This window comes from Podarcis cretensis (assembly GCF_951804945.1).
Source record: "Podarcis cretensis genome assembly, chromosome: Z".
Classification (NCBI taxonomy): domain Eukaryota; kingdom Metazoa; phylum Chordata; class Lepidosauria; order Squamata; family Lacertidae; genus Podarcis; species Podarcis cretensis.
The window spans coordinates 6,866,613-6,883,230 of record NC_137184.1 but is presented as its reverse complement, the minus strand read 5'-3'; the positions used below and the strand labels follow the sequence as shown (position 1 = coordinate 6,883,230).

Sequence of the window (16,618 nt, the reverse complement as noted above, 5' to 3'; positions counted from 1 at the left end):
CTAAAGGGATCCAAGGAGCTGTAAATCCCTTTAAAAGATGCAGCCCCCCTGTTCCACTTTGTTGAAAAAGGCTTTTAATCCCCGGCATTAGGGCAGCTTCCTGCTATGTTTCACTTGCATCAAATTAAGGGCTGCTCAAACAGCTGGTGTCCTTAATGCTCAGAGAGGTTCTTGAATATCTTAACTGGGATCTTTGGCACAAACAAGATAAAAAAACAGAAACAAAAACAAAAAACATAAAAAAGCAAAGCACTCCCAATCACAGGGAGATACGTAAACAGCTTATGTATCCTGCACAGAGTGCTTTATAACCCATTTATCTTAAATGCAGTCTTGGGTGGAAGGCTGTATTTATTTCTCTTCTTCCATTGGGAAACTGAGGGAAGAGAAAACAAGAATTGAGAAACAAAGCTTGAACAAATAGCAGGGGAAGAAAAAAGTCTCCAGAGTTGGGGCTTTAACTGCAGGTAAAATATAACTGAGTGGAGAGTGTCCATCTTTCCCCACAAAGTGCATGTAGAGGGGAAGGCCCTCCTCCTCCAGAGGACACGCAGACGTATGGGGGTTCCCTTGCTGAAGCTGTAGAACAGGAGTAGAAAACCAATGAACTCAGCTACACCGACAAAGAAAAAAATGCTTTATATGTGCTGTATGGGACGCAGGTGGCGCTGTGGGTTAAACCACAGAGCCTAGGACTTGCCGATCAGAAGGTCGGTAGTTCAAATCCCCACGACGGGGAGAGCTCCTGTTGTTCAGTCCCTGCTCCTGCCAACCTAGCAGTTCGAAAGCACATCAAAGTGTAAGTAGATAAATAGGTACCACTCTGGCGGGAAGGTAAACGGCGTTTCCATGCGCTGCTCTGCTTCGCCAGAAAGCGGTTTAGTCATGCTGACTACATGACCCAGAAAAACTGTCTGCGGACAAATGTCGGCTCCCTCGGCCAGTAAAGTGAGATGAGTGCCACAACCCCAGAGTGGGTCATGACTGGACCTAATGGTCAGGGGTCCCTTTACCTCTACATATATGTGCTGTATATGCATTATAACACTGTGACACCAGATGGTGCTGTGGAGTTCCATTTTTGCCAACTCAATTTCTTATACAGTGGTACCTTGGGTTAAGAACTTAATTCGTTCAGGAGGTCAGTTCTTAACCTGAAACTGTTCTTAACCTGAGGTACCACTTTAACTAATGGGGCCTCCCGCTGCCGCCATGACGCCACTGCACAATTTCTGTTCTCATCCTGAGGCAAGGTTCTTAACCCGAGGTACTATTTCTGGGGTAGCGGAGTCTGTAACCTGAAGCGTCTGTAAGCCAAGGTAGCACTGTACAAAGTTTACAATGTGTTTAACTGAAACACTTTGATGTGTCTGGATCCAGCCCATGACTCTTCAAGATGTTGCTGAACTAGAAGTTCCATCACCCCTGACCACTGGCCATGCTGGCTGGAGCTGATTTCAGAGGCTGTGTTGCCAAAGATAGGCAAAATAATTTTTTCTAGGGATTTCCCTCTTCTGTTTACCAACATGTTATGTTTTTGGCTAATGGAGGGAAGTCCACAGCTTACTCCTCTGGACTGGGGGAAAATGTGATGTCAGAAATACTAAATATGGTGTCCATTTGCAAAGCAGAATAGTATGAAGAGCTGTTTCTTGGTTTACTTTTATTTATGACAGATACACATGAAATTGGTCAGAACGTTACAATTTCTGCCCCAGGACCCATCAGCAAAAATGTAATGTCAAAAAAATGGTCTGGACCACAGCTCTATATCAATAAGCTGTGAAACTGTTGTGAGCCACAACAAAATATTTTATAGACATGAAAAACCAATATTTAAACTCACACAGCTGTGAAACTCACTGGGTAGCCTTGGACAGGTCACTAGCTCTCAGGCCAACCCATCTCACAGGGTTGTTGGGAAGCACTTCTAAACTGCCAGAAAGAAAGGCACTGGATTTCTAAGAATTTCAGCTTGCATTTCAGATTTCTAAATATTGTGGTTACAGGAAAGCTGAACAAGAATAGGTGACATTAAATAATTCCTTCCTCTATTACCCACCCCCCATCCTTTCCTCTCCTGAGCTGCTCCTTTCCTCTGGAACTCCCTGCCACTGCCTTATGACACCTGTGTTGGCAGAAAACCTGAACCCACAGCTGAAGCACACACAATAAAACTTTATGAAAGAATGCAACCATTTTAAAGCAATGAGGGAAGAACACAAAACTTCAACACAACGATTTAAGCACCATAATGCACCAGTCGCTACAGAATAGTAGGAGGTGAGGTGGTAACATGGGATGAAAGCATTCAAAATGCTAGGTAAAGGGTTAATGCTCACAAGGGCTATGGAACTCTGTGCTGTCCTACATCTGAGGCAGTTATGTCCATTGGCACAGCAGTGGCAGTTACGGTATTAACAGTCTTTTGTGTGAGAGCAGCAGGTATTTTCTGTTGTGCTGCTGTCTGCCTCAGAGTTAATCAGTCTGCAACAGTATTTGTCTCAGAGACAAGCCTATGTAAGATGTATCAGCAATGTAAATAACACCTGTCTTGTATATTTAATCTAACAAGTGCAAGTACACTAAGTAAAAGTTATATGTGGACAAGATGGTAGGACAATGTTCTTGAAACTGTACCAACATGAATTTGATGAAACTGCGGGAGGCAGTGGAAAACAGGAGTGCCAGGCATGCTCTGGTCCATGGGGTCACGAAGAGCAAGACAAGACTAAATACTAAACAACAACAAAATTTAAACTTTATATGGAGAATGTCTTGCATAGTTTTTATAGGAGGGAAAAGGGAACTAATTAAAGGGTCAAACAACATGGGAACTCTCCTGCATAACTCTTTAAATGGGAACTAAAGTAATTCCCACAGGTAGCACCGCTCACCTCGCGCTGGTGGAACCAATGCAGTGCTTCTGCTGGTGTGCTTGTACCATGCCAAACTCACCATCACCTTTCCCCCTCACCTTTTTGCCCTGGTAAGCAGCAGTGAGAAGTAACACTGTGACACCAGATGGTGCTGTGGAGTTCCATTTTTGCCAACTCAATTTCGTATACAATGGTACCTCTGGTTAAGAACTTAATTCGTCCAGGAGGTCCGTTCTTAACCTGAAACTGTTCTTAACCTGAGCTACCACTTTAGCTAATGGGGCCTCCCGCTGCCGCCATGCCACCACTGCACTGCTCAATGTCAGGTCAAAAGCACCGCCCCATCCTACCATCCTCTGATGAGTAGATTGAATGTACAGCTAACTATAGAACTCAAGCTACACAGATGTGTATATAGTAAACCTGCAACTTATGCAGGGGTTTAAGTTCCTGGGATCGTGCCTAAAGCTAAAACTGCATATAGTCAAAACACATTGGGTTCAGTGGTGGGTGGGATTGCCAAAGTTATCTTTCCCAGACACCCGCATCTTTCTGCTATCATCTATCTATCTATCTATCATCTATCTAGCTATCATCTATCTAATCTATCTATCTCAAGTGCGTAAAGCTGAATGCACACAGGTTAAATGTGCATAGTTTTTGGGCTTACTGTACAAGCTCAGTCAAACAATTCACATATTGTGAACTCCAACAATCTGCATCTTTCCTTCCTTAGAATTGTCTGAGAAGTGTTTGAGTCTTTGATCTCTAATTTCCAAAACAACTTTCCTCTTCCCTCCTTTTTTTTAGGTCCGGTTTAGCTTGAGAACCTGCAGGTGCCCATTTACTATAGTTAAAATTATTACTATGGAGTGATATAGTTACTCTACAGAGCCATGATGTTGATTTTTTAATTATTATTATCATCATCATCAACAACAACAACAACAAATCTGTCTGCAAATCTGTCCTTTTTCATGGACTACATTCTCTCCCATCCTGATACACACACGCCCTGCTTTCATATTAATTATATTCCACCAGTATTCCATGACTGGTTTTCTTTTTCTGTCTTACAGATTTAACATTGAAGGAATTTCTCCCTAATTATCCTCTGTGGGATTCAGAAATCCAGGCAGTGCCCCTGGCAGCCTCACAAGAACAAGTCATTGCATACTATGACATGAATAGCCTTAAGATTTGCATCATCATCAACCTTTCTCAAGTGAAGAGGACAGTGGAGTATGGGTTGCTGAATCAGCATTGGAGGGAATCTAAAAGTGCCATCTGTTGTTGATGCAGCAGGCTCTTACCGCCTGTGATTCCAGTTTAGCAGTAAGATACCAGAATGAAACTGAGTACTTTCAACCATAAAGAAAAGGGAGTAATAACAAAAGGAAACTTTTTAATGCTGGATATTTTGTTGAGTTTTTAATATTTTGTTGTGAGCTGCCAGGAATGGCTGTGGTAACCCAGTTAGATGGGTGGCATATTATTATTATTATTATTATTATTATTATTATTATTATTATTATTAAACTCTCATGTGCTTAATGGATAGGGTTTAGATTAGAGGCCTGAGGCCTCACTTCCTATTTTAATGACTCCACAAAAGGAAGCACCTGGCTTTTCGACTGAGGAGACTTGGCTTTTCCCTACAATAAAATCAGCTGCCCTAAACCCAGTTTGAATTTAAAAGAACAGAGGGAAAGTGGAATGGAAGCCAGATCATTCTTTAGGCTCAGTGCATGCCATTCAATCAACATCCTCTTTTTAAAATCAGATGTGAACTTTAAACTTCAAAAAAGAAAAAGAAAACATTACATGTATGGATCCTTCCTCAAAGGACCTTAGAAAGGTATAAAAGAGCTTTGCAGTCTTCCATCCCCTAGGTCAATTTATTTGGTCTAAGCTTAGAACAGGGCACTCTGCACTGCTGTACTCATACTAAGAGTTATAGCATATGATATCTAGAGCAGAATCTGGAATCTCAGCACAAACTTGAGAGTGTATGAAAGTATTCAGCCAAAAAATGGATAAATATAAGACAATTTAGTTGTTGTAATTGTGGGGGAGGTTCTGAGTAACCATATGCATACAGCTGTCACCCCCTTCTTCAGTAGATAAAGCTGGGGATTCCGGGGAGGGGGGATGGTGCTCAGAACCAGCCCCAGAAGCACCTAAACCACTAAAAGAATTTCCATAAGAAGAGTCCATGAAGCCAGTACACTCTGGTTCATGGACATCATGGACTCACTGGGTTCTGTATCAGAAACTGCAGAGCAAAGGGAATTCAGGGTACTTGCAGAATCTGGGAGTTTTTGACTTTTTGACACACACAAACACTCCTGTCCAGGTGCATATGCGTCTGTCCTGCCAACCTAGGAGTTCAAAAGCATGTCAAAGTACAAGTAGATAAATAGGTACCGCTCCGGTGGGAAGGTAAACGGCATTTCCGTGTGCTGCTCTGTTTTCGCCAGAAGCGGCTTAGTCATGCTGGCCACAGGACCCGGAAAAACTGTCTGTGGACAAACGTCGGCTCCCTCGGCCAGTAAAGCGAGATGAGCGCCACAACCCCAGAGTCGTTCACGACTGGACTTAACTGTCAAGGGTCCTTTACCATTTTTATATACCCAGTAAATGCACATTGTAGCAAAAGCTGGTTGAGGGAGAACAAGGCATACCTGAAGGTCATCTGGAAGACCTGCCCTTGGTTGACATGCTGGGTCCTGTTGTTGTAGCCATGCAGCATCTCTCCAAAGAGGGTATCATTGAACTTCACATCTGGCTTAAGGCACTTGGGGCCCTCACAGATGTCTGACAGCATGAGACATGATTTGCCATCTGGTGCCAGCCTGTATTCCTCAACACAGCTGAGAACCAAACACAAAAAGATACATCAGATATGCACAAACAGCAAACAACAAAAGTCAGTTCCAGATAAAATCTATTACGCTGTTTCTTTTTTGGTGGGTGGGGGTGGCAGGAGTAGGTGAAATGGTCCAACACAATGGTGCAGCATAAATATTAAATCTGATGCACCAAAGTGAGGCACCGAAATAAGGAACAGCACAAGGGACCCTGTGTGTGAAAGAGATGAAAAATGAGAGGAAAGTATATACCAAAGACTTGGCTAAAACCTGGACCAGCTTGAAGATTGTGGGGGAGGGTTTGTCAGCAAAATGCACTTTAGTGGGTCCCTCTTATTTTGTTTCACTTATTTAGAAGACAAAGGCAGCGGCAATGCTCAGATGAGCATCAGAGAGGTGGGAGCTGCCATTTTAATTTTCCCTGGGACAACACTATACTAGGGCAATTTGGAGTTGAGTAGAGCACCATGGGAGGATGTGGAGAATGTAAAGCTGCCCCCTTGATAGGCATCAGTTGTGGCCCCTGTCAGCATGCTGGAACTGGAGCAGCTTCCTGAGGGTTCAATAGGCTTACATGAAGTCTGCTTTAACAGTATGGACCAGACAGATATTTTACAGTTGCGTAGTGGAAGTCATATGAAAATCCCTGAGTAAGTTAAGTGCACCACATAGCATGTTACAGAATGGGCAGAAAAACCTCACATGTAAAAGTGGGCTTAGCCAGAGAAAACCAAACCAAACATCACAGGGATAAAAACCAGTCACCAAATACCAGTAACAAACACAGTAAGAGTTGCTTTAGCAAAGAGACTGAACTATGAATCATGAAGTTCCTGCTTTGAATCTTGTTTCTGCCATGAAATCACAAGGTGACCTTAGGCAAGCCACATTTCATAGCCTCAGTTGCCCCATCTTTAATATGAGAAATTATACAGTATTGATTTATTTTACAGGGCTGTTCTAAGTACTACAACTAGACAATGCATCTGAAGTACTTTGAACAGTGTTTAATGGGTTAACACTGAGGTTAAATATTCCTACTATGAAGAAAAAGATAATCTGCGCAAATTTTTACATTATAATGCTTTGGGGAAAATAAACAAAATTGATATTAGATATGTGCCAATAAATGTTTCTTGGACAAAAGTCATGTGAATTCCCAGCTATGATTTAAGGCTTTCCTCATGTGTTCCTAAGAATAATTTCAAAAGCCCTTTTGCAGAATAAACAATTCCTCTGGAGGGGTGAAATGGGGGGGGGGACCTCAGTACTTCACTGTTGAAGAAATGTCAGCTTGCAGAAACTGCTGCTGGGATTGCTAAGAGTACACCTGTCCTTCATATACCACCATGTGGTGGGGTGCGGGGTTGATCACAGAGCAGATCTTCATGCAAATGAGCTGTCTAGTTTCAGTTCAGCACCATGGGGGAAAACTAGCACCTCCAATGCTCTTTGTGGGGTGCTCCTTGTGAGGTGGTAAGAATTGCATTTGGAAAACGCTGTTCTGGAGCCCAACTAAACCCTCTGGTGTTATGTGCTTATTTCACAATGTGTTCCTTAACAGAAAAACAGCAAGCAACCAGTCAGCCTTCAGGTATTATTGGACTCCAACTCCCATCAACCCCAGCCAGCATGGCAATGGTCAGGGGTGATGGGAGCTGTAGCCCAGCAATATCTGAAGGGCAAATAGTTTGCCACACTTGTTGTAGAAGAACCCTCACCAAAGCGACAGCAGGGAGGAAAGGCTTAGCCCAATCTGCCTCATCCCTTGAATCAAACATTTCTCCTAATAATTTGGCATTCTCTTCTCTAACCCCACTTCCAAATTATGTCTCAACTGAAGAAATATTAGTCAGCTGTTTGAGTAGTTAATTGATTCAAATTGCATTCTTCTTTTCATAAGGGGACACAAGTTCTAGAGCGGTGGAATATTGAAAGTGTGCCGATTCTTCTGCTCCCATGCCAATCCACACAGAATCAGAACAGTCTACAATCTTTTCATTGCTGGATTTGAAAGCAAAACTTTGATGGGCTGGCTGCTTCACTGGAGCTATCAGCCTTCCCACAGGATGCACATTCCTCTTTACTTTTCAGTGCCGAGAAATAAAGCAATAGACACATGCACGAAAAAGCTAGTTGATGAACTCAAAGCCCCCAGGGAGCCATGAAGGGCTGGGACACAGCAAAATCTCGGCTGCCTGAGCACCTGGATGTGTCAGGAATTGACAGATGTTCCTTGGAGTTACATTTCGGAATGTGCTTCTCCACAGCACAAATCCACACCTAACATTCCTTTGAAGGTCAAAGTGGTATTGAGGCAGCAACAGCTGCTGCCACAAGCTAAAGAAACAAAATCTGTGGGGAATTTGGCACTGGAGGGAAAGAGGGATGCAGTGATCACCCCATGTCCCTCTGCTCTGGGGAATGTGGCCAGCTGAAATCCACCAACCCAAAGCTGAGAGAAACCCCCTCCTCTGGATGCTCCTTGCATCCTTTATCTCAGAGGCAAGGCAAGGTGTCCCAAGTCCAAAGCCCACAGCAAAGCTAGGGGACAAGCAACATCTTTAAACACAAACCAACTCTGACAGCTGTGCTGACCCCTCTTCCACCAACATGACTTCACAGCAACAATGCATAAAAGGGCTGGGGTGTGCAAAAGTGACAGGCTCCAGATGGAACAAGGCAGCATGACACTGAGAATTAGTGGGTGGTGATAGCGGCCATGTTAACAGTCACTTCCAGACCTCCCTTTAAAGTGACATATCCAAAGTTCATCAGACAACAGCAGTAGCAGCTTCCAGAAGTGGTGCATTTTCCCAACTACCAACTACCAACAACCTTACTTTGTCTGCTGAATGCACAGTGTTTTGAGTTGGCTTGAGCTTCCATATTACATTTGCTTAGCCAGGCAGGAATGTTCAAAAAGCAAGCATACAGAAGGCTTTGAGACTGCAGTCCATTGAATTTGTACCCACCAACACCTCTTGCCCATGGGACTCACCCGCAGAACATGTGGATGGTGCTGGACATGGGTTCTGATGGGAGAGGGAGGGTCTGCTGAAGACACAGTTGCTCACAGCCACCATTGAAGCCATCTGAGCAGTCAATTCCCTTGGAGTAGTCGTAGCAACCAGTGCCATCCTTCATAGGCCTCAAATCCTCAGGGCACTGCATTGAGAAGGGAAGGATACAGTTAAGGAAGAGGGGAGCATTACTCTCTCCAAGTTGGACACCTTTATACCACTGAGATGCCTACTATTGTAGGAAAGGTGTATAACACAAGGTATTACGCCTTCAGAAGGCAAGGAAGTTTAGGTCCCCAAATGATGCTATCACTTCCAGGAACAGCAATACTTTACAGCTGGTGCTTAGGTCTGTGTGAAGCATCGTCCATCAATAGCACTCATGCTTTAAAAGCCTGCACAAACTAGAAGAACAACAGTCACTTGTGCAAGAGGGCTACTACTACCAGGAGATGTACTCTGAAGAGAAGAGGTTAAGATGAATTAGTGTTGTCAATGGGTAACTCACCTGTGCATGAGAACCCAATATGAGTTCTAATGTAATGCTTACAGATTGTCATTATTCCACAGCAGAATTCAATCACATACCGGCAAATTCAGGTTGTACAGTTACACCTTGTACAACAAGCTCACTTCCCCCAAAATAGCTAACATTTTTGCAGCAAGGACAGTGATGAGAAAATGCACTGGAAAGTGTGAGATAACACTATCTTCATGCAACATTGTCCAACCACCTCAGAAAGAAATCAGGTTAAATGCTCACTAAAATGCCAACACTATCTAACCTCCCTGCAAACAAATCAGGATGAATGCTCAATAAATAGATTGTCTGGAATGGATTCTAAGTAACAGAAATGAGTTTGAACACCTCTTCTCTCCTAGATTTATTTTCTACCTGAGTTTCTACTATTAATTGCACACACCTATTTAAGAAAGACTTCCTGTCAGGGGTCAATGTGAAAGTCATATTGAAAGGAGAAGATGCAACTCATCCCCATGGAGGATGGAAAAATGCTGAGAACAATAGAAATGGGCTATACCTGGGTTAGTATCCTTTAGCATGGGGATTGAAAACCTGTGGTCCTCGCAATGTTGCTGAATTCCCAACTCCCATCACCATCCCTGACTATTGGCCAGGCTGACTGGGGCTGATGTGAGTTGGAATCCAACAGCATCTGGAGGACCACATGTTTCCCATCCTTACTCTAGTCTAAGGGCTCAGCTAGATTGGTAAAGAAAAAACAATTTTTATGTGTTGTATATGCAATATAACACTGCGCCAGCAGATGGAGCTATGGAGTCCTGTTTTCCCTACTGGATTTCCCTGTTTAAATTTACAATATGTTTAACTCAGGCATGGCCAAACTTGGCTTTCCAGCTGCTTTGGGACTACAATTCTCATCATCCCTGACCACTGGTCCTGTTAGCTAGGGATGATGGGAGTTGTAGTTCCAAAACAGCTGGAGGGCAAAGTTTGGCCATGCCTGGTTTAACTGAAAGCTTCTTTGATGTGTCTAGATCCAGCCTATGAGTCATCCTCCTCTCTCTGTTGTGGGTGAGGAGGGGAAAGGAGATTGTCAGCTGCTTTGAGACTCCTTAGGGTAGTGATAAAGCAGGATATCAAATCCAAACAACAACAACAACAACAACAACAACAACAACAACAACTCTTCTTCTTCTTCTTCTTCTTCTTCTTCTTCTTCTTCTTCTTCTTCTTCTTCTCAGGCAGAGAGAGGGGTTCTTCCATATCTCACAAAAGGATCTGGAGGGCCACATATCCCCCATATCCTCTTGAGTATTTCTGTTGAAAATAGCAAGGAGTAGGCAAGTGTGTCCGTGTGTGCATGCGCGTGTGTGCCTGCATACACACACACACACACACACATTAATTCAGCTGGGTACCTGGTCTCTCGTCTATTATTAGAGGTTCTAAACTACTATCATCGTGCTGAAAATGTGACCCACATTTTAAATTTCTGTTTTGCAGCAAGCTCTGCCTGTCCCAAATAATTAAAGCAGACAACTACCCAGCAACATCAATCCATAGACATCCTTATTAAGCAACACTCCTATTCCACCTGAATTTTCTTTCAACTGAGAGAGAAATAACAATAAGTTAAAAGCAGAAAGCTGACCAGTTATCTGGAGAGCAAAAGAAAGATAATAAATGTAGCCTAATAGCAGTTCCAAATTAAGGATGCATTACAGAATTCCTGAAGATGAGCTAAACAACAGCCAGTCCAGAGATGCATGATGGTTGGCTATAAACTGCCTGTCAAGTGAAGGAAAAGTCATAAAACTGCTACATTTTCTGTGTTGCTTTTTTCAAGGAAGAAAATAAAGGAAAACAAATTGGGAAGGGCTGCAGTTCAGTGACAGAGCCTCCATCTTGCAGGTTTAATCCCTGGCAACTTCAGGCAGAGCTGGGGAAGAGTTACTGCCTGAAACCCTGAGCCTCGACTTCCGGGTTGGCACCTCCAGCAATGGCGGAATTCCTCTGATCAGGAGGAATTTGCTTCGTGGAAATTAGGGTCTGGCCGCCACGGCGAAGGCGGGGACCCACCAAAAATCACAGGCGGGAGAAGCCTGTGAACGTGGGATTCGGCTGGCACCTTTTGCGCCTCCCCTACTCGCGGGGAAACCTGGTTTCGGGGATCCAGAGCGATGTGGGGTGAGCGGTGCGGTGCTTCGAATTGACTGCTTCTTTCACGGAGTGAAGCCGCATAGCTGTTGTCGGAGAGTGCTGACTTTTTCCTGTGGACAATTTGATCTTAAAACAACTACCCGTGAGTAGAACGGAAAATTGGATTTTTAAACGTCTTAATTTGGCACCGAAACAGGGAGGTTTTAAACAGGAAGTCCGCCTTCCCCTTTTGTAAATAGATTGAAGCAAAGAGGCTGCAAGCTAAAGTCTTGGAAAGTCTTCTGTAAAGGATTAAACCCCCATCGGTTAAAATCATTAACCCCCCCCTTGGAAGCAGGAGAAGGGGGGGGGGAATTTTGGATCGTGTAAGCCTGCAGGAGAGAGAGCGAATAAAGATAAATTACTACCGTTTTGAACCTGGAAAAGGGCTGCTAGTAAGACTGACGTTTTGGGAAAGTTCATTGACTGTGAATAAAACGTATGTGGACAGATAGCTAAATGAGAGAAATATATTGTTTCCATTGTTTCCTTCTGCGTTTAAAAAGGAGAAAAAGTAACCGAAAATTGAAACTAATTTTGTTGCTTGCACTGTGTTTAAAAGGATTGATACAAATAGAAATTGTTTCCCCTCTAGAGGGAGCCTTTGAAACTGTTACAGGAGTGGAGCTGGGGGGATTACCAGCTGCAGAGATAAAAAACTGTGAGAACCAGGGATTGACCTTGGATTGGTAAGAATGTCGACAGAAGAAGCCTTGGTGATTGCATTATGCAAGATAAGTGCCTCATTGGAACAGCTTCATAAGAAGACGGATGTGATGACTATCAAAATTGACAAATTGGGACAAAAAGTGACTGATTTGGGACAAAAAGTGAACATCTATACAGAAACTATTTAGGAATTGTTTCAGAAATCTACTTTGACATGGCAAATTGCTGAGAAGGCAAGGGAGAAAGTTGTTGTTGAACCTAAAGTAATACAAGTGGAGAGAGTCCCAGTCTTACAGAGCCAATTTGATGAATATAAGTTGTTGCCTTCTATGACTGAATTTAGAGAAAGTCAGATTTTGAGGATTGGAACCCTGCTTGGATTTGAGAAGGAAAGTTGGATAGATTCCCTCATGCAGGGATGTACTGACCTTTGGGATTTGGACTTGGGCCAGGAGGAGATTGGGGTTGTGGGGACTTTCAGTTTTGGAGGGATTTTGAAACCGTCCTGAAACATCTTTTTGACTTTAGTGCTAACTACGGAGATTTGGCTGACCTGTCGAGAAAGAATAAAAATATTGCTAGGTTGGAGCCTCCCCGAGATCTACTCCTCGGCATCAAAGGAAGGAAATTAAGAACAAGATCAACAGAAGACAAAGTAAAGTGCATGTATAAATATGAAGAAGATCTGCAGAAGGGACTTGGAAAAGAGTTAAGAGCCTCGGACAGAAGATCACCAGGTTGATGGACCTTATGGAATAGATGGAAAAGACTGGCAGAATCCGTGACCAGGGAGAAGAGATGGTGGAAGAAGACTGAAAAAAGTTTAAAGTTTATTTATAGAAATATTGTAAAATTACCGAGTATTAGAAAAATGTTGGAATGAAATTATATGGCTTTAGTAGAAATGTTATAAGTAGTTAAGTATAAATAAGTATTATGGTATTAATGGAAGATAAGGTTAAAATAAGTTAAGTTAATTATATGACAGAAAATAGAGAAAGAGGGAAAGGAATTGCTGAAATAATTAATAGAAGTGGAATACAAAAAGGGAGGTGAGAGGAGGTCGATGAAACGAGGGAATGAAAGATAGGGCATTGAAACGGTATGATGTATGTTTTTAATTTTTTTATGTTTAGTTTAATGTGTTAATGTTGGGTTGTGCATTGTATATTGTATTGTATTGTATTTCTTTTGCCTTTTTTTCTTCTTTTCTTTTTTTTTGTAAGATTTAAAAGTAATAAATATTATATTTAAAAAAAAAAAAAATAAACCCTGAGCCTCTGCCAGTCCGTGTACATGATACTGAGCTAGATGGCTCAAAGGTTTGACTCAGTTTGACAAGAGTTTCCTATGTTCCTAAAAATACTTCTTTGTGACCACAACCCCCTATATTAGGCATGTCAAACAGGTAGATAGCTCCCCCTCCCCAAAGAAGCTGAACAAGTTTGCTCCTCTAAAAAAAGCTCCTCAACAACTTTGTCCTGAACCCCCAAAAAGGGGGTAGATCATTGCCAGTTTTTAACTCTCTGTGATCGCAGTCTCTTGGGAGTTGGCCACCCCTCCCCTATATGAAGGGAACCTTGAGCCCAGGGGCCAAATGCAGCCCTCCAGGAATTTCCACCTGGCCCTCAGAACTCTCCTTATGACACGCCCCCTCTCTCTACAAGCAACACCCTGCACTGATTCTGCATGGTGCCACAAGTTTTTGCCTGTGTCCCTGAACTCTGATAATACTGCTTGAGTGCCTGGATGCAGGTCAGAGAGAAGTGTGCAACTGCATGTTGAAACTGTCCTATTATACAAATGTTAAAATTATGTTTGTTGCTCCACTCATTTTTCCCTCTGGCTTCACCTGCCACTGGCCTGTGGCCTGTGGCAGGATGCCCAGAAGGGAATGTAGCCCCTCAGGCTGAAAAAGGTTCCCCACCAGTAACATTTTTTTTTGGGGGGGGGGAGACACAGAAGATCCCATCTCTAGTCTGCTGCCTGGACAACTTCTTCTTTGGATGCCCATTGGTGCTGCTGCTAAAGGACTGGCTGCCATGTTTTAGAAGCCCCAAACCTAAGGATCTCCAGCCCATTGGTCCATCTGCCCCTCACTTGCTCCCCCTGGCTGAAAGGAACTTTCCAAGGTCCCAGGCATGTACCCTTCTTGCTAAAAAAGAAATTAACATTTATCTGGTACATTTACATTCCACCTTTTTCTATGTTCAAGGTGGTACATGTGGTTTTCCCACTCCTCAACTTATCCTCACCAGAACCCTGTGAGGCAGGCTGGGTTCAGAGGCAGTGACTGGCCCAAGGCCACACAGTGAGCTTCGGGACCAAACAGGCATTTGAACGCTGGACTCCCAGGTCCTAGTCTGACACTCTAAACCACATTGGCTTGCCACTCTCAATACCTTAGCTATGATCCATCTTCCCCAGTGTTGTCTACTGAATGGCAGGTGACCTCTAGTCCAGGAGAGGGGAGCCTGTGGCTCTCCAGATGTGGCTGGCCTCCAACTCCCATCAGTCATAGCCAGTGCAGCTAGTGGTCAGGGATAGTGATGGGAGTTGTAGTCTGACATCTGAACGGTGAAAGTGTATGTATACGTGTAAAGACATCTTTTTATCAAGTACAGTGGTACCTCGGGTTACAAACGATTTGGGTTACAAACACTTTGGGTTACAAACTCCCCAAACCCGGAGGTAGTACCTTGGGTTCAGAACTTTGCCCCAGAATGAGAACGAAAATCATGTGGCAGCGGCGCAGCAGCAGCGGGAGGCCAAATTAGCGAAAACGCGCCTCAGGTTAAGAACCGTTTTGGGTTAAGAATGGACCTCTGAAACGAATTAAGTTCGTAACCCGAGGTACCACTGTAAAGATGTTTTAAATCAATGAGTATTATTATGTTTTTTAGCCCTTATTTACGGTATTAGTTCTTTACATTAAACAGCAATAGCAGACATTATGCACAAAAGGGAAAACGGACAGTATTTATAATCTGAGTAATTGATTTAAAAATTACAGAACAAGTCTGAGCATATTTTATTGGGAAGTTAATAAAGCAACCAAAATTTAGAAATGCAACACAAGCCAGCAGTTTGCTTCCCTGCCTTTCAAAAGCACCTGCTTCTGACAATTTCTTAATCTTCCTTTCCTGAATGTATTGAATAAAACATGAACTACACTAGGCTTATCAATGATGTTACATTCTACAAGTGAGTTGAAACACCACCAGTTTGTGCCTGTGTGTAAGAGAGAATTAATATCATGCATATTGAAAAGCATCTTAGCTGAGAGTCCTGGAAGACCTGCTTCCTGCCTTGCTGGCCATTTTCCACCTGGCCTAGAAGGGAGGGGCCCTGACTGACTCCAGCTGCAAGAGCTGAGGCTGTTGAACAAACTATTGGGCTGGGGTATTGTTTAGTGGGGTTGGGGGGGCTTGTTGCGGTTATTATTTTTTTAATCTTTGTTTTGGATTTTATAATGAGTTATGTGGAAATTGTTCAATTTGGTTTTGCACCTTTTTGATGTTTTGTTTATTGTTTATGACTACTTTTAAGGTTTGTATTATGTATTTTTTTCCTTCAAGTTGTAGGACACCTTGAGCATGGTTTTGGCTATGGAAAGGCAACATACAAATAAAACGATGCGTCTGTGTCTGTCTGTATTGTGTGTGTGTGTGGGGGGGCACATTCAGATATGAAGCTTACTGAATAGATATGGGCACCTTTCAATCTCTCATCCTCAACAGGGAAGAACCATCTTCCTGAGTTTCAGGCTCTTTTGTTTCAGGAAGGTGGTAAGACCTAGATGCTCCACCTTAGCTTGCCTTGAAGGGTTGTTATGAGGAGCAGTGAGACTCCTGAAAGCTTGATAGATGGGTCAAACAGTATGTGTACGGGATGAATGAAGTGTACTGGATGAGGAGTTTGGAGTTTGGATTTGATATCCTGCTTTATCACTACCCGAAGGAGTCTCAAAGCGACTAACATTCTCCTTTCCCTTCCTCCCCCACAACAAACACTCTGAGATGAGTGGGGCTGAGAGACTTCAGAGAAGTGTGACTAGCCCAAGGTCACCCAGGAGCTGCATGTGGAGGAGCGGGGAAGCGAACCCGGTTCACCAGATTACGAGTCCACCGCTCTTAACCACTGCAGCACACTGGCTCTCAGTGTGGGCCAGTTCTGAGGAAAGAGGGCCTGTTCTTCTGACTTGATTAATGGAAAGATGAGTTTGCACAGATCAGTTTGTCTTATACTCCCCTGCCACTGACCCCTTCATTGGACATCTACACCTCCCCTCTGAATTCTGAGAGACGGGGAGAGAGAGAGAGAGAGAGAGAGAGAGAGAGCGCACACAAGAGTTGGGTGGTGGAAAAACTCCTGGCAGCAATTCAGGGCCCGCAGTAATATATTTATTGGTTAAATAAACCTGTATCATCATGATTAATTTAATATCTGCAAACTATTTCGTACTTCTAAATGCTCGTTCTTTTAATTGCAAGC

The 16,618-nt window shown here is 43.2% G+C and overlaps 1 protein-coding gene and 1 long non-coding RNA gene across 4 annotated transcripts in view; one reads left to right on the top strand and one right to left on the bottom strand.

The window, feature by feature from the left end:
• Positions 1-16,618, bottom strand: part of ASTN2 (astrotactin 2) — a 669,461-nt gene that overhangs the window by 222,957 nt on the left and 429,886 nt on the right. For 2 of the 3 annotated variants that reach the window (XM_079961923.1, XM_079961924.1), the window contains exons 12-13: positions 8,751-8,917; positions 5,564-5,752 (exon numbers count right to left, since the gene is read on the bottom strand). In XM_079961923.1, the coding sequence (XP_079818049.1) occupies positions 5,564-5,752; positions 8,751-8,917 (356 nt within the window). Of the gene's footprint in view, positions 1-2,897; positions 2,922-5,563; positions 5,753-8,750; positions 8,918-16,618 lie in introns of those variants that run through there. The other variant, XM_079961925.1, reaches the window with a different exon arrangement.
• Positions 2,327-4,290, top strand: LOC307207968. The gene is made up of 2 exons (XR_013834903.1): positions 2,327-2,520; positions 3,959-4,290. It is a non-coding gene; the product is annotated as an uncharacterized lncRNA (long non-coding RNA).